Raw genomic sequence first — 18,663 nt, 5'->3', positions numbered from 1 at the left:
GACATTTTCACGTGTTGCTAAATTCGCGGTCTAACTGTGATTCGCGAAATTCGCAAAAATTAAACCCTCGCGAAAAGAACAGCTTATACAGTAGGTCACTGGCTTCAATTTTTGTTTCAAATCCTTGACATAAACAATGAAATTACACTTCTGGTCTTGCATGTATGAATGAATGAATGGTCAGCGTCATTCAGACATCATAATTTTTATACCTTTTGTTGTCGTTGTTGCTTCTCATTAGCTATACTTTTTATCCATTAGAGGCCAAGAACAGAATTAGAGCACTACTTGTACAGGTTTAAATTTCCTCATTCAAAAACTGTATTCAAGTTTACATTGACTCTCCTTTGAACAAACTGCTTAAGACCGGTGAAATCTCTTTGTTATATTGAAAGTTTGTTATTCAGGGTTTGAATAGGCAAGGGACTTAATAAGTTGTAATAGGAGTTTGGATATCAGTCTGCTTTAAAACAAGAATCCACATAACGCATAAAATATGAGGCTTGTACATTATTTAGTTAGCTCCAACGGCATCCTCAAAAACAAAATTCATGCCAAGAATTTCGTACCAACGCCCATCCCTTCAAGCTTCTGCTCATGATTGCAACATTTACAACATTTCTTCAACAAACTGATCTCTCAACTGAAAAGGATTTTCCCAATGTACATAAAGAGCTAAACAACTCAAATGCACAAGTCATTAGACTGTAAATTTCTCAACTATTTATTTTCCCCTGTATCTCATACCAATCAATGCTTAAATTTTTCTTGTCATCTTTTACCACAGGCTACTTACTCCTGGAATTTAAAGGGGTGAATGAACGACTAAAACCATGAATGATGAAAGAATTTGCTTGCACAGTATTTGAGGACAAGCATTTGCTCTAGATTTTCAAAGAAGCATTACAGTTGATGGCATATTTGCAAATTTTTGGCAAAATAACATCACTGTTGACGTCAAATAATGTAGAAAATATGTCTTGGATTACATTAATGTTTGAAAACTCAAATCAACATATTTGATATTCGAAATTGAGTCAGGAGGATTTTAACATGTACAAATTGAGATGCGAGGTCTTGTCACCCTAGGGATAATATGGCACAAGACCTCCTGACATTAATCTTTGCAAACACCTTGCAAACAAAATCTAAGGGCTGCATCATGTCTTTCTACAAATATTTGCTTTTGGTTTACCATCTGGATGTGAAGATGATTTCAACATAAATTCAAAATGTTAACTTCACATATCTTAGCTGCAGAGAATAAAGCTGTAAACTTCTGAATTCTTTTCACCCAGGCTGATGCTTATGGAAGTGACACGGTCTGACTCTCAATTTTTTTTTTCATCTCTTGAGTGTCTAAAGGGCATAAATGCTGTATGTGGTCTATGGCATGTACAGCCATCTGCTCCTAAACTGGCCAACAACATCCATTGCACATTCACTGAACTTAGCTATGCTTTATACATGAAAACTAGCATATGACAGATTTTGACTTGTAACACGAATTCAAGAATGTACTCACTACTGCTTTTAGTGCTACACCAGCTTGGTAAACACAGACAGATTTAATAGTTGGTGGGACTGTGAACAGCACGGTGTGCATCAGCACAGCTGGAGAACAAAACTATGACACCTGCCTCATCACTTGAAACATGAACAATGTTGTGATCATTAATGCTATAGCATGTTCTCATAACACAGAAAAAAATTTTAATGTGACAGCGCAAAAAGTGGTGATGTATCGGCACAACTCAATCCACCGTGTATACATCATACTGTTGAGAATGAACATGGCATATCATGAGGCCTCATTTGCAACACAGTGAGGATCGGTTCAACAACTGACTTCATAGAGCCTGCAGTGACAACATCCCTCTTGTGGTCATGGCTGTCAGCATATATGAGAAATTACTTTTTCATAACTGCATTAACTCAAAAAAAGTTTTTGGTGCTAGACACTAATGGAGCAGATTCAATACATACATTTATACTTGCTAATGATGTAACTGGTTTCCATTCCATTATTAATATCAAAATCATCATCACTTGATTGGACTGTAAGAAGTTTTTCTGTTGACACTGTTCAGGTCTCATTAAAATTGGGTTGCCAATGGTGACAAGATGGTAGAAACAATGATGCATTATGATTCATTGACCCCATTTTTTGAAAATTAAAAAAAATGATGCATAGTTTAAATCATTCGATATTGAGGGTGAGGCTTGGTGAGGACACATCGCTGACATTTTTTGGTGGACAGAGTGGCGATCCTGAAGTGATTGTTTATTACCGTGAGGCAGATCCATTGGATTGTTCTTCCCACATCATCCAGGAAGAATATACACCACGAATACAGAGAGGGCGCCATCTTCCTGAGTCAGCCATATTATATGCACAAACTAATCTAATGTTCGTCGACGCCTGCACGCTCCCAATACTGCTATACGTCCGCGAAGCGATTTATCCTAAAATGGCAGCCACATTTGCTTGCATTTGCACTCAATACAGTATGCCCCAAGCCCCTGTAAGGGTTTCATGAAGTCTTGTCTTCTTCACACATCATGTATCGTAAGTGGTGGACTGGCGCAATCTCTATGGGACATGGACACATTACCGTAGTTTTGTCCACATTGCAGGCAAAGATATCGAGCATGGGCGTGGCGGTCAGTTTTGGGATAGCTAGAATGGAGACACACTGATGTGATGGATGCAGTCCCCCTCTCAGCTGGTGACCATCTGCTTGATGTCTTTGAGGCTGAAGTCATCAGTCATTCTCAGGGCGTGGTCCATAGCTCGGATGTTAACCAGCTGCTTGATGATGAGTTTAATCAGCATCCTTGGAAAAACAGGGTAAAATCATGAATTTTTGTAAAAGACAGGTTTAAAAGGGAGATTTTCATTGACATCAAACATTAAGTTATTCTAGGTATCAAGGTTATTCTTATCAAGGTAATAGAAATACTATGAGATGTAATAGACTTTAAAAAAAAAAAAAAGCCTTCTGCATCTTCATGCCCTCATGAAGAATTTGAGTTTATAACAATTTCACAGCAATGTGAATTAAAAGTCTACTATTTGACACAAATTTTTAGTAACACTGTTTAATGAAAATGAAAAACAAAACAAAAAAAGTTCTCATGACAATTGAAACCCATATTCCAAATACATTACCTCAGAGACTATTCATACTCATCAATTGACAGATAAAAGGTAAATGCCCCCCCAAAATGTAATGCTACCAACTTCTTGGCAGTGAACACCTCCACTCACCTACTCATCTTGCGGTCCGGATCAGAGCCCCTAGTGCTGAGGGCGCCCTGTTGGATCTGAGTGGCAGCGTGCTTGAGGTATTTACAGAGCGGCTCTAGCTGCCGTAAGGTGCTGTCTCCCTCTAACTCCTCAAACCAGGGCACAGGCAAGGTGGAGACCAGCTACACATGAGAATCAAAATGGAACAAACACCAACATCAGCAGAGTTCACAGAAAAGGAGCCTGACAAAGTCTACCAACACTTAAAGAGTACCGGTACATACGAAGTAGAATTTGAACGTTGGTGCCTGGGAGATTGGTAATCGACCAACACACGACTGGACACTCACTGGGACTTCTGATACCCTTATGAAGCTTATCGGGTCCAGGGACAAAATTTGGAGGGAGAATAAACTTGGGCTTGTTACCTCCGCCAAGGGGGGAGGTTATTAGGTGATACGCTATCAGCGTATCACCTATTGTGATTGTCAAAATTTCTCTTTTTTTTTATTCTTCTTTCTTTCTGCCACATTTTGTGTCGTCAATATCTCAACAATGACATTACGGAATGACATGACATTTTCAGTCAACATGTCTCATAACAATATCTAGCCACAATAAGGTTTTCATGACAGTAACATATCTATGACGTCATCTAGGCGCCATTTTGTGATTTTCGGACCTTGTCACATGATCGATCATAACTTCATAACTAGATATCATTTCTGTATCATTTTCGGTGGACATAAAGTTCAGGTCACGCTCTATCTTACTTTTTAACGCTAGTTATCCAGGTCTTCATTACGCGCGCGTACGCGCGCGTCAAAATTTTAAAAGGCTCAAAACGACTTCCCAATGGGAAATCTCGAAGTTTCAGACAATAATAAGCGTTTCAAACATTTTTTCGCGTGCGCGTCCGTCCGCGCAATTTCGCGCGCAGAGGGCGTAACCAACATGAAAATGCAATTTTTTTGACTGATTTGGATTTCTGATACTTTGAGTAACAATATCCATTGATATCCCATCGATTTTGACCTATAACAAAGGAATGCACTGGCGTCAAAGTTGAAATTCCGCGCGCGCGTTTTTCTGCAAATATAGTGAAAAAACATGTTTTTGTTTATGTCGCCATAGCTCTTTAAATCGTCCTGTGACCCTATATTTCTATTGCATATTACAAAAGCATATGAATTGGAAATAACGTTTCAAGTACAAATATTGCCAGGAAAACTCATGACGTCATCATATCATCATCTGAAATCAAAAAAGTGGAATTAATTTTTTTGAGGTACTGTTTCTGACATTCATTTGCTCGTATCTCTGTTGTTTAAGCTCAATATTATCCCAAATTCAGATATGTTGTACTTTGAACATTTGCCTCTCAAGTCCATGTAATGATTTTGAAATATGATGACGTCATCATACTAGAAATTGTGATTAAAGGTAAAGACTCAAAATCAGGCAAGTTTACGTGTTATGTCTATGGGAGGTGATTTTTTTTTCAAACCATGCATTGACTTGACAACGTTTAAGCACCTTTACCTCATCTAATTTTGTTTCATTTCCTCTGAAACATAAATATGTTGTAGCTGAGACAATAAGCTTTAGTAATCATGCATTTTATGTTTTCAAATCTCCTCATCAGGTTGATAATTTTGTAGTTTAAATCTGAAAATGAGAATACAATCTGTACGGAACGATTCCCAATTTTTCTTTGCAACTATATATTGATCGAATCCACGCTGCCACTTGTGGGAAGTTGAATAGCGCCATCACAAGGCAACACACTCACGATGGTATTTAGATTTAAGTTTCGCACTCGATCTTCAGGACAGCCATGTGGCATAATCGGTTAGCGCGCTGGTTGTTCATAACGCCATACCGGAAGGCGAGAGGTTCGACTCCCGCAGGACTTTCATCCGTTCTTTCTTTTTTTCTCTTTTTTTCAGCAGTTCAGCTTTACTCCGATATCATTTATCGTATTATTTTATCAAGTGTACGTAACCCGTGAACACGGCTGCTCTATTTCCCTTGTTTTGTATTGGAGTTTGGAGATTGGGTTTGCTTCATTAATTTTGTCACACTTAATGTTGTAAATTGCCCCCTGTTACAGTGTCCCGCTTACCACCTTTCGTTTGCTCTTTCCTTTTCTCTTCATTGGTTATTGTTATACTGTAACAGGATAGGTGGTAGGAACATGTACGTTTAAATAACTGGCAGGAATGGGAGCTGAATTGATTAACTCTAGTCCAGGAGTATGGCGTCTCGCTCATCTCTTTGAAATTCCAGGTTGTTATTGTTTGACCCAATAACGGAGTTGTAGACAGGTTTTATGTTGCTATAGAGGTATCTTGTGCAACATGAATAGAAGGCATCACTGTTTAGTAGTAGTAATGAACTTTTTCATGTTGTAAATGATATAAAGATATGAATTTCATATCTAATCTTCGGGACAGCCGTGTGGCTTTATAGTCGCTTAGCGCGCTGCATGGTCATTATGCACTACCTTAGGACGAGATGTTCGGGACCCGCAGGACGCTATTATTTTTTTTCTCTCTCTCTTTCTTTGTTTTTCTTGTGGCAGTTCAGCTTCATTCCGATGTCATTACCCCACGACACACAGTCACTCAGGTTCCCTTTTTTTGTCGGAGGCTGGAGGTTGGATTTGCTTCATTTATCATACGTAATGTTGTAAAGTGCCCTTGGTATACAGTGCCCCGCTTGCCACCTTTCGTTTTCTCTTTCCTTTTCTCAACGTTTGTTCCTGTTACACTGCACAAGACAGGTCGGAAAATAATTTACATAACTCAACTGGAGCAGGAATGGCAACTGAATAAATTAATTCTAGGCCAGGTGTATGGCGTCTCGCTCGTCTCTTTGAAATTCCAGGTTGTTATTGTTTGACCCAATAACGGAATTGTAGACAGGTTTTATGTTGCTATAGAGGTATCTTGTGCCACATGAGGAGAAAGCATCACTGTTTAGTAGTAGTAATGAACTTTTCCATGTCCCTCCATGTCAGTTATAGTGTGTTCAAAGGGGTTGTGTGTCTATCTGCCAAAGAAAAGGAAAACCTTATTTTAGTCATGGCTGTTTCTCTATACGTAGACGTAGGTAATGAGTGTTGTTGGTATCTGAGCAGTGAATAACACAGCATCAGGCTAAAATCCCCCTTAGTTATACGCGCTAAGCGTTCAATTTGATATATCTTTATTATTTTATGTAGTCAATCACTGCTAATGGAGTTACAGAATTATGTTATGACACCTTTCACTGAAAGTTTGTAAAGCAAAGTTTATGGACAAGGCAAGCAATTGTACATGAATAATACCAATTATTTCAGAGGGAAATTATGGTATACCTAAATGTAAGGGTATCATTGCTTTGGAATTGCTGAGACAATAATCTAGGCACGAGGGCTTCCACTTCTAATAACTGATCCCTTTGAAGATGTGTCGGTCACGAGTGATCGTCATGATTCATCTTTCACGTAGAAGCTTCCGTTCCACACTCTTGGTTCGAGAAGACTTACACCATCATACTTCAAATTGTTATTAAAGGTAAAGACTCAAAATCGGACAAGTTTACGTGTATTGTCTATGGGAGGTGATTTTTTTTAAAACCATGCATTGACTTAACAACGTTTAAGCACCTTTATCTCAGCTGATTTTGCTTCATTTCCTCTGAAACTTTAGTATGTTGTAGCTGAGACAATAAGCTGCAGTAATCATGCATTTTATTCTTTGAAATCTCCTCATCAGGTTGACAATTTTGCAGCTTAAACCTGAAAATGAAAATGTAATGTGGACAAAACGATTCCTCATGTATCTTTCACATACATAAGTTTACGTTCCCCATATTTTCTCGTCGAGACGTATGGCCGAGTGGATAAAGGCGACGTCTCAGAGACTTGAGGTTGCGGGTTCGAACCCCACAAAATCACGAAACAAAATACTTAGCTATTTTACTTTTTTTTTCTTCAATTTTGTATTACATATTCGTCCATGTAGAAATCACGTTCGTATATAAACGCACCTACACACACACACAGACACACACACACGCCATATCCCTCTTTTTTGTGTGTTGGAGACCACATTGCTTCGACTGCAGCAAAATTTTGCAGGTTGACTTTGTCAAACCGATCATAGTATGTAATGACGACGACTGAGGTGTTGTACTTTGAACAATTGTCTTTCAAGACGATGTCATTGTTTTGTAATTTGATGACGTCATTACACTGAAAATTGTGATTAAAGGCAAGGTATCAAAACCAGCCGATTATAGGTTTTATGTCTGCGGGACGTATTTTTCCCAAGTTGCCAGAAATGGCATAGCGACCTCAGTCGTTACAAGGCCGCTTTTCCGTCTAGCAATGCAATAGATGTTCACATGGCCACGTTAGTTGAGTGGGCATTGACTTTCCCCCTGTTATATCTATACATTGTTGTTGTTTTTTTCTTACCATTTCCGTGGATGACCCGCGGCCGAGTGGTTAAAGAAACGGTTTCGCATGCACGCTCAATATAACTTCAAGGTGCCTATATCACATTCTTTCTTGTCGATCACAGATGACCGTCATCTGATGACCACAAGCGTATCACCTAACTCGTCCTCAATGTGACGAGTTTTCATGTCTCGTGTTTTCGTTACCGTTGGTTTGTGTGTTCGTTCGTTCGTTAGTTAGTTTGTCTGTGTGCAAAATAACTCAAAAACAAGGAAATGTAGAAATTACGCGGTGCGTAATATATGTCCCCGCCGGAAGTAGCATTTAGTAGCAAAATGTACAATATAGGTAAAAAGATTAAGGTCAAAGGTCAAAGAAGTCAAAGGTCAAAATTCTATGTAGAAGTTTTGAAGCCCTCACCTAGTGCCATCACATAAAGCAAACGGAATCGAAATCGGGTTAGAAATGGCGAAGGAGTAGCATTTTGTAGCCAATGTACAATAAAGGTAAAAAATCAAGATCAAAGGTCAAAGAAGTCAAAGGTCAAAATTCTGTGTACAAGTTTTGAAGCCCTCACCTAGTGCCATCACATAAAGCAAACGGAATCGAAATCGGGTTAGAAATGGCAAAGGAGTAGCATTTGGTAGCAAAATGTACAATACAGGTCAAAATCAAGGTCAGAGGTCAAAGAAGTCAAAGGTCAAAATTCTGTGTAGAAGTTTTGAAGCCCTCACCTAGTGCCATCACTTAAAGCAAACGGAATTGAAATCGGGTTACAAATGACGAAGGAGTAGCATTTTGTAGCAAAATGTACAATATAGGTCAAAAATCAAGGTCAAAGGTCAAAGAAGTCAAAGGTCAAAATTCTGTGTAGAAGTTTTGAAGCCCTCACCTAGTGCCATCATATAAAGCAAACGGAATCAAAATTGGGTTGGAAATGGCGAAGGAGTAGCATTTTGAAGCAAAATGTACAATATAGGTCAAAGGTCAAGGTCAAAGGTCACAACTGAAATTCTGTATACAAGTTTCACAGCTCCCATGTAGTGCTATCATATAAAGCAAACAGAATCAAAATCGGGTTAGAAATGGCGAAGCAGTAGCATTTTGAACATTTTGATCACACACGGACGCACGGACGGACGGACAGACGGACACACACACGTACGGAGCCCGTTTCATAGTCCCCTGCTCGAACTCGTTCGGCGGGGACAAAAAGTAGTTAACGGATTGGGATGAAACTTGCAGGAAAGGTTGAGAATGACACAAATACTAAACGATTAACTTTTGGTAGTGATCCGAGAATTTTGGGGGAATTTATGAAGGATTTTTGATATTTTGGCAGGTAGGGTCAATGAACTTGGGAGTTCAGGCTGCGCGTATTTGAGGTTTGCCTGCGCGCACGAAAGTGCGTGCTCTAGTTTCTGCTAGGGCGAGGCGCGCCGTGCAGCTGAGAGTTTATGACGTAACAAAGGCTTCTATATTGGGAAATCGGGCGACTTTCAGCATGGTGCCTAAGTACGTATGGGTGGAAATCACTGATATCTCTATGGAAGAACAAGATCAGTGGTGGAAATGAGCAGCATGCTTGGCGGAGGTCTGCGCTCTCAGAGTGCTTCTCTAGTTATTGATAGTGCCCAACTGTATTCATAAAATTGTGTGCATGCATAAAATCTGGTGTGAAATGGCAGGACTAACCCAAGGGTAAAGACTGCTTTTGTTTTGTAGTAGAGTTATACCATAGTGCCGGGTGACAGACATCTACCAACTCTTGTGATTACACACTCCTTTATGACCCATGAAATCACTTTGTTATATCACGGTTTGAAGAACAACAATAACAAAGATATGATAAAACTTTGGACCTTGGGGCAAAACAAATTACTGTCTTACAGCAACAGTTTGCTATGCACAGTCAACCTCACCGACATGTTAAAGTTGCATCCATGCACAGAGAACCAGAGGACCAGAGAAAATCCTTCAAATTACATGAATTTTGACTTTACACGGTAGAATTTAGACACGTTCATATCCACTCCAGAGTAATTTTTTTTTTTTAAACCAAGCCAATTTTTCAACTTGTGCTAGATCAACTTAGGGGAGGTTGTCTGTATGTATGTATGAGTCTCCTTTACAACAAGAGTCTGCTGTACTACTATCCTCCGTAGGGAAATCTATAATCTTTGGCAACCCTCCCGTGGGGGTAAAGCTTTGACTTTTTGTCTCCAGGGCTAACTCTTTTGAATGCACATGAGACAACTGCATTCTTCCCTACTGTATCATTTTGTCATAATCAGGGAATACATCCCCAAACATAAATACTGTAAAACGAGGAATATTCGCGAGCGCCGACATTCGCGAAATTAAATGCATGCAAAATTTCCTGCCTAGTACACAATATGCATTGGATGCCAGTTGCAATTCGCGAAAATTTCATGCTGTGAGAAAGGCCATTGGCTCCAATTCGCGAAATTGCCGCGAATATATCATGTTTTACAGTAGATTCCCAGACAGTATGATGGTAGTGATTCGCTGCATTCAATTGCTTGTATTGTTTAAAAAAATTGAATAACTAATACATTTTTTTAAAAGAAAGAAAACAAGAAGGGGGAGGGCAATGAACTATGAAAACCAAAGTGTAATACGAAAAAATAATGCACACAAACCAAGTGTTTAAAAACAAGTCCTCACCCTCTCGCATTTGGCAATACTCGTCTCATCGACGTCGGAGTTGTTGAGGGAGAGGAGGAGGTAGCGGTTGAGGAGGCCGTCGATCGCCAGCTCCAGAAGCTGTTCCTTGACCACCAGGCCATGCCATGACAACAGGTTGCCTAGCAACTGAGGGATGAAATTAGAAAAGCAGGTTGAGATTTGCTCTTGCCCAAACCTCACTTTGAGGGCAAGGAAAAAATTAGGATGCTATCTGACTGGTTGAATAATCATCCAGTCATGGTACAAGTTGAAGTAAGTATTTCAGGAGATAGAAACAGGATTAAGTCACTTCATCAGCTGTACATCAGAGGGAAAAAGAATGCCGATAGAAGCCTGTGGAATCAGCAGCATTTTGGTCTTCGCCAATAAAGTGTATGACTTCATTTCTTTCTTGCCCAACAAAACAATGCAGAATGTGAAATCTCACAGTTTCATCTCAAGAATAGCCTCCAGACTTAAAGTCTCACATACTACTCAGCATTTGGTGCAGTATTACATTCAAATACAGGACAACAACAAATCTCACCTTCAAGCACGACCAAAACTGTCTCTGGAGAAAGGAGTTGGCACCTGATGCCTTGTTTTCTAAGACACTGAAAGATAAATGGTTACATTTAAGAAAATGAATATAGAATCTACAAAGAAATAGTATGAACATTTAAAAGAGATTGCTGTTGACTTTGTTACCTCATTTTTTTTTTTCATCTTGACATTCTCTATAACATCAGTTTTGTATTGCAGTGCTTTGGCTCTGTTATTAAACACTGTCATGACCCAAATTACCATAAAGCTTTTGTAGTTAATCATTCAATAGTAATGACATATCAAGTAAAGTGGAACCTTGTTACAAAGAGGTTTGATAGGACAAAACTCTCTGTAAATAAAACAAGGTGATTTTTGCAGCTCCCAATTCTAACATTTCATTGTTTTTGTACCCCAATAAAATGAGAAAACTGACATAACAAGGTAATTGCTACTGTTATGCCCCAGTTATGGGGTTTTCCTGTATCAAACACAATTCTTGTATTCGCAAGAGATTTTTCCTCTCTCTTTCTCTCTCATACTAGGAATCTCATTTTCCCCAAAGTTTCCAGTATCCCTTACACACTGTCAGCACTATGGTATACATTTTTCTTCCACGCAAACTTAAATCATTTTGGGTGAGTATGTCCCACAACACATTAGTGAAAGTCTCTCTCTGAAGTATCACACACTGCTCACTTCCAACACAAATACTGCACTCGCCATATAGTGAGTCTTAATTTTTCACAAATCACAAGTGGTTAAATTCGCAATCATGGCGTACAGCAATGGACAGAAAAATCAGGAAGTGGACACATTCATTTACACAGTACGTGCGCCAAGACTACGGTATGTCTACTGAACTGTATGGATTATCATTCAACTTTGCTCATGTATTGTTTACTGCATACCAGTGCATTTCTGTGTGCATGTTGCATTGATGTCATGATCATAGTTAATATTTCCATTCCATTTCCATTTAAATTCATGGACAGCAGCCAACTCCAGAATTTCATGAAAATAAAACTGCTGTGAAATGTACAACAATTAACAAACAGTACAGTATATCAAGGTCATACTTATTGCATATCACACTGCTCTCATTTCACTTTTTGTTTAAAATCAGTCCTTCTACTATTTCACACAGAGAAATGCACTCTCAACCAATTGACAATATCCTGAGGTTCCCTCTCGGGGCATCGATTAAAGGGAATACTCACTCGGCTGGGAAGAGAGGCATGTAGACATCATTATCTAAAGTCTTCCTCATCCTCATTACCACTGTCTTCAGGAGGAGCTGAGCAGACATGAGGAAGAAGAAACAACAACAAAAAAATAAGATGTGACATTCCTTGGTTTTGTCTTCATCTCATCTCTAGATGCAGTGTCCAATCAAGTTCACCACACACAAAACCTGTCATTAATTCATGACAAATGACAGCACTATTTGTACCTTTTCTGTTGTGGCGTTTAATTCTGTGACCACTGTTCATTTTCCTAAATTTGTTGACTAGCTGCAATTCCAATTGTACATGAAAGCCTATGGTAGTGAAATTAACCTTGCCTCACATATTTCTTGCAGTGTCCAGTTATCATACAACCATCATTATTTCATCATATCATATCATCACTCATTGTCTCAATTACCATTCAAAGCAATTTATAATCACATAAATTGATGATCTATTGCAACTCAGAATCTTAACAGTGGGGTCTACCTACGACATGTAATGCATGCAACACTCAAGTTGAAAAATGTGGCTGTTTAACTTAGGTGGGATGCTTTCCTTTAGGATCTGGAAAATGTTGCCATGAAAAACAAGAACGGAAGGGCTCCCTCGCCCTGGAAGGTGACATCTCGTACCTGAGTGTTCTTGTTGTCAGCGGACACTGTAGGGTAGTCCTGGGCCAGTTGATGGACGGTGTCTATCAGGCGATGTGTCTGGAAGGTGGACATGGGGTCCCAAACCCCCTCTATCAAATCTGGACGCCACAGAATGAAAACATATGCAATACATTAAAGGTATAATTTACCATTTGCAGATGAAACAAAAACCCAGCATTAGTGCTTTAAAATAGTTTTAAAATGTGAGTTAGGGATAGAAACAACCATTATAAAAATTTGAATCCATATAATCAATTTTATTTATAAATACACAAAATGTGAACAATAGTTATAATCAAAATATTTCCAGACTACACCGTCTATAATCATGGTTTATTGAGAAAAATACTGATATCTCCTTATATTTTAGGCTTTATTGCAAAAATTTTATGTGGTAGAAGTTTTGTGACACAACAGACCAAAACATGTGCATCAAATGTGATATCTTGAAAATTTTTTAAATTACTGCTCCCAAAGGTTAAGAGGACCTTTAAGGCAGCACTGACAACACAACCATTTCAAGTAGCATACATGTATCACTGTTAGGGCAACAAGGCATCATATCTCAGAAATATCAGACATCCAGGAGATCATGAACACTAACAGTCAAAGCACTGCCCAAGACACTTTCCTTTTTGCATGAAACACGGAGCTTACTGTGCTTTGCACTACATCACCACTGAGTTACATCGGTGTACTGTCCTATCGGTAGACGGTCACTCACCGGACAGTTTGGGCAGGATGACCTTCTCAACAATGCGCGGAATCAGCCTGATGTCATCGTCCTCACTGTCAAAGTCGTCCTCATTGTGGAAGCCGTAGAACATCAGGACGTCGTACCATGGATAGGATTCTAGATCCTTACAGTTTGCCTGTGTTGGAGGAATTAGTGGGTGGTCGGAATGTTCAAATTTTCTTTCAACATGAAACACAACCAAATATCTTGATGGATGTATATCAACAAACATATCATGAAGATGAGCCGTTACTACTTTTTCCTTTCAGAGCACAAACAAGGCATAAATGCATCTGTTAGATCTATTATCTGATCATTTTTATTCCATGTTCACAGAAGTACAGAGCAATAGTCATTTTGTGGTTTCTTTGATTCTTGAATAAGGGTGAGGAGTGGAAAGATGTCTATAATCCCGATTGAAAGGATTTCCTCAAACTTTCACATCCTGTTCCTCTTTATTTTCTGCTTCTCTTAAAACAAAATGCAATTTCAGGATGGACTGCCCCTTCAACCAGTTGAGGATGAGCTGATTTTGCTACAACATGCATTTCCAACAGACACCTGCCCAAGTATACTCTGGACTCGTCTTCAACGGGTTAACAGTCACTGGGACCCCTACCTCCAGTGGATTCCAATCCAGCATCTGAAGTCTGATGAACGGCTCACAGAGCTTGGGCAGACAGAGGCCGATGTAGGCGTCGGTGTACGAGTCGTGCTGCTCAAACTTCCAGCGCTGGAACCGCTTGAGGATCGCAGGTAGCGAGCAGAAGTCGTCTTCGACGTCCTCAAACACCTTGGCCTGCTCAGCCATGACACGATCTGACCAGCAAGAATTGAATTATGACAGTTACAATCTTATCAAAAAATGGTAATATGGATCTTAATCAAAGGAATGCCTGACAGCCATCACGTAATCAGTCTCTTATTTTGCCTAAAGGCATAACGTTACTTTTCATTGGGCATTGGTATACTAATGATAGGTACTATTGACTGCCCAACTGCACTTGGCTATGTTGACTGTGTATTACGAATGCATTGCAATTGTTTGTGTGTGCAGTTCAGTTACTATAGCAGCTTTCATGGCTGCCATGGTGCTTGAATCATATCATCATTTTATAAAACAAATAATGCACATTTCTTGGTCTGCATTCGTAAATCTATCCACCCTTTGTAATTTTGAAACAGTATGAAAATGAACTGTTCCAAAGTTAATGTCACATGGCCAATTCTAACTACAGTTGAACCTCTCGTATCTGGACAGGTCGGGACCGGGGCTCATCCGGATAAGGGATTTGGCCGGATACGGGAGACTCAATGCTTTATACATGTACATATACATACACATGTACTGATGTAGCCCATTGTAGTACCACATGTAGTAATGTGTATACTGCAACCTTTTCATTGTTATACTCAGTAACAGACCCCAAAATAGAGGTTCGTGTTTGCAAGAATGAAATCATTTTCTTTTATAAATTCTTGGGATGATTTACCTAAATGATTATTAAGAAATGTATCAAGTATATGTAATTCATGTGTGTTTGTGTAGGAGTTCTCAAGGAGTTGGGATTCCCCCTTTCCTCCCGTAATTATTAAAAAAAAAAAAAAAATCACAGCGAGATTGCGTCCGTATAATAGAGAGATCCGGATAAAGGGAGGCCGGATAAGAGAGGTTCAACTGTAATGCCCAGTGTAATGTGTGCTAACTAATCAAATGACAATGGCATCTTCCCGATTTGCATTGTATATATCATTGCAGTTGATCACTGGCTTATAAACTTATGTGATGCTTACAATCAGTTAATTGCTTTCAAATTCTAGTGGATCTTTTAATGTTCTGTCGGTGTGATTTACTCCTTTAAGTTAAAGGAGAAATTAACCCTGAAAATATGGCATGAATAAAAGTAACACTATTACTGAAATAAGACAGTGAAAGTTTTAAAAATTCATAAGAAAACTGAAAAAAAGAACTTTAATTGTTTGAAATTGTTATTAATCCAACACAAACTGGCATTTCCATGATGTCACATGCCAGAACACCCCCCCCCCATCTGTTCTTAATGTCACTTAATGAACCAAACTGAATTGTTCTTTTACTGAATATGAATGTGATTACTCTTCATATATCTTTCCTAGTGCTGTTTTTGCACTATTTTATAAAAGTATTGCTTAAACCTCGAGTATTTTGTGCTGCTTTGAGTTGTATTTCAATATTTGTTCGGTAATTTTGAAAGATAACTCATATCAGCTATACAAGAAAAGTCATGTGCAGTTCCTGTCTCTGTGGCTGCTAGAATGATCATCAGTCAATAAATGTGACCCGCTACAACAAAAGGATCCGAAAGTCAGGGGAGGCCAGTTTTCTGAAAATGGCATGACGTTATTCCCTTACTCTTCTTCTATAATTTCATATATAGCACAACTCATAAAAGTACTTGGTTGCGGAGATATCAATGATTTTAATAGCGCATGTCAAGTGGTTGTGCAAAACCAGAGTTTCGAGAAAAACGCCTTCAAATTTTTCCTTCCAACGCTATCATGATCAAGGGGAGGTGAGACAGTTTTCACTGCTTGACAATAGAAGGTATGCTCTTAGTGACCTCCGCACTGTTCATTCAAGCTTAGCGCCAGCGGTCTACGCATGACCAATCAGTAATTAGGATGCCACCCACTGACCAATAAGACCACTCTTTCGTTGCTAGGGGCGGAGTCTAGCTGCGGCGCTCAATCCAAATCTTCGGACACGTTCCTGGTACGTTATAAAGTCGGAAAATCATGGCCCAGAAAAACGCTGATTTCTTGCCTTTCCTTTGATCATTTAGCTTCGAAATTTCCGCAGATGATAGACAAAACATAGGACTACAAAATTATGCCAAAAACAGAAATCTGATTGTTTTCACCAATTTTGATGTTGTGACTTCAAACTTGATTTTCTCAGCTCAGCCGTCAGCGACTTTAGGATCCTTTTGTTGTAGCGGGTCACAAATCATCAGATACAAAGAATAGTACAGTATGCCAGTAACGTGGCGTACCTTTTTCTGTCTTGAACTTTGCCAGCATGCTGTCAGTGATCTCGTCATCACTGGACGTGCCATCGTTGTGGGCCTGGGCTCGCTCCGCCAGCTGCCTCGCTCTTCTCCTCCTAGCTCTGTGGAATGACACAGGTCGATTACAAATCGCTCATAGCCAATGACAATTAGCGCCCTCATGGGTGAATCGTCACCAGTTGTCTTTTTAAAAAAGGGGCATGGACTAATTAGGCCTTGCATGGAAACACAGTACAATGCACAAACGATGTCATTAAAGTTGTGTCAGTCAGTATATGAAATAGTAGATATAATTACAAGGCATCCTGGGATAATGACTCAATATTTCTGGCTGCATAACATAAAACAAATCTCCACTATGATATAAACATTTTTCATTAGAGCAAAATTGATGACAAAAACAATGCTATAAATGATGATCAACATGTTGAAAGTAATTTTAAACAGATATATCCAGACTGACACCTAAGTCTTTAAAAAAATGTCCCTGGTACCTGCACTTTACAGTGCTGTAAACCTGATACCGATGACCATACTGTAAAATCAGAAATGTTCATGTGCATTTCAATTTCATTCATTTTGTGACAGCTAAGATTCGTGAAATTAAAATGTACTTGAAAGTTTTTCTCTACACTATATCCATTGAATGCCAGTGGCAATTCACACAACCACAAAAAAAGAAGAAGAAATTATGCCATGGAAAAGGCCATCGGCTCTAATTTGCGAAAATTTCATGGCACGAAAATATTGTGTTTTACAGTATTGATCAGTTTCTGTGCGCCTGTGGATTAGAGCAAAATGAAGCAAAGATGGCCGGCCATTGACTGAGACAGGCATGCGAAACATGGCACGTGTAGAGTTAATTAGCCTGTACTCGTTCAACAGCTCTCAATCCAGCACACATGTGTACAACCTCACCTTCTCGCTTCCCTCTCCGCTGCCCTGCGCTGTTGGGCCTCCTCGTCCTCCCTCGCCGCCTTGCGCTGGCTGCGGTTCATGTTGGCACCCGCCGCGGCCTTCTGGGACAGGCCCGTGAACTCGTCCGACTGGTCCTTGATGTCTGTCTGGCGCCGCTGCAGCAGCTGGTTGGCCCGCCCCTTCAGCAGCACCAGCATGGCTGTCTCCAGGCCAGTGATGAGGGGAACCTGTCGGAATGAAAGAAAAGACAAAGGGGGGAAACAAAAAAATGGTACGGTTAAAGGATTGCTAACATTTACAAACATCAAAATTACAATGCTGCCACACAGCCATCAGGGGCATAAACATGTGTAACAGGCATTTGAATAGGTGATAGTTATCACCAAATCAAAGAGACATTGGTCAGGGTGTGAAGAGATCATTAATCGTTTACGGAGCCTCTCAGAGAATCTCAGTCATTTCAAGTAGTGTCTGGTGTGAATGCTTCACGACACTAATGATAAAATGTATTTTCATGTAGCTCTTTCATCACCAATAACCATTTCGTATACCAACGCTGCACACTGGCACTGGTCCGACGCTCCCTGACCAGTAAAAATTACTTCAGACCACTAACTTTTTCGGGAATGGACCAGTAAAAAATGGAACAACTGTGTACCTACTGGTCTAACAGACAAGTCGGACCAGTAGAAAATGGGTTAGTGAGCAGCTCTGCGTATACATTTAGAATATTTGAGTGATTTCTAAAGTGGTAATTCTCATTTAATTCTCATTAAAGACAACTGGCAGCATTTGAAAAGAACATTCCACCATGTAATATTTCATTTTTCAAGTTTGATGACTGCGTTCTGAAAAAAAAAGAAGTATTTCCAACATGAATCCACTCAGAGACCGTATTCATCACAGATGAAGATAGTTCTCATTAATGAAAGTTGGTCCCTGAGCAATGTTCTGCTCCATCAACACATTAACAAAGCATATTTGCATTGACTGCGTTCCAGAACAACATTTTCAACACGCATAACGCAGACAATATTGGGCCCCATAACATGGAGTTGTTGACAAAGATTCCAGTATTAAGAAATGCAGTTTCCATGGTCAGGGACAATAAATGCAGTATCCATGGTAGCAGTAGGACAACAACCAATC

General features: G+C 39.5%; 1 protein-coding gene across 1 annotated transcript in view; it reads right to left on the bottom strand.

The window, feature by feature from the left end:
* Window positions 1-2,352: 2,352 nt before the first annotated feature.
* Window positions 2,353-18,663, bottom strand: part of LOC139723555 (PAX3- and PAX7-binding protein 1-like) — a 32,495-nt gene continuing 16,184 nt past the window's right edge. Inside the window, exons 9-18 of the mRNA XM_071634798.1 lie at window positions 17,515-17,741; window positions 16,582-16,697; window positions 14,169-14,368; window positions 13,538-13,685; window positions 12,793-12,911; window positions 12,149-12,225; window positions 10,933-10,999; window positions 10,386-10,532; window positions 3,272-3,432; window positions 2,353-2,837 (exon numbers count right to left, since the gene is read on the bottom strand). Coding sequence (XP_071490899.1) covers window positions 2,723-2,837; window positions 3,272-3,432; window positions 10,386-10,532; window positions 10,933-10,999; window positions 12,149-12,225; window positions 12,793-12,911; window positions 13,538-13,685; window positions 14,169-14,368; window positions 16,582-16,697; window positions 17,515-17,741 — 1,377 coding nt within the window. The 3' untranslated portion in view covers window positions 2,353-2,722. The remainder of the gene's footprint in view (window positions 2,838-3,271; window positions 3,433-10,385; window positions 10,533-10,932; window positions 11,000-12,148; window positions 12,226-12,792; window positions 12,912-13,537; window positions 13,686-14,168; window positions 14,369-16,581; window positions 16,698-17,514; window positions 17,742-18,663) is intronic.

Source organism: Diadema antillarum, unplaced genomic scaffold (genome assembly GCF_040938485.1).
Source record: "Diadema antillarum isolate AM-2024a unplaced genomic scaffold, OU_Dant_1.0 scf00000015, whole genome shotgun sequence".
Classification (NCBI taxonomy): Eukaryota; Metazoa; Echinodermata; class Echinoidea; order Diadematoida; family Diadematidae; genus Diadema; species Diadema antillarum.
This window is presented reverse-complemented; position numbering and strand designations above follow the sequence as displayed.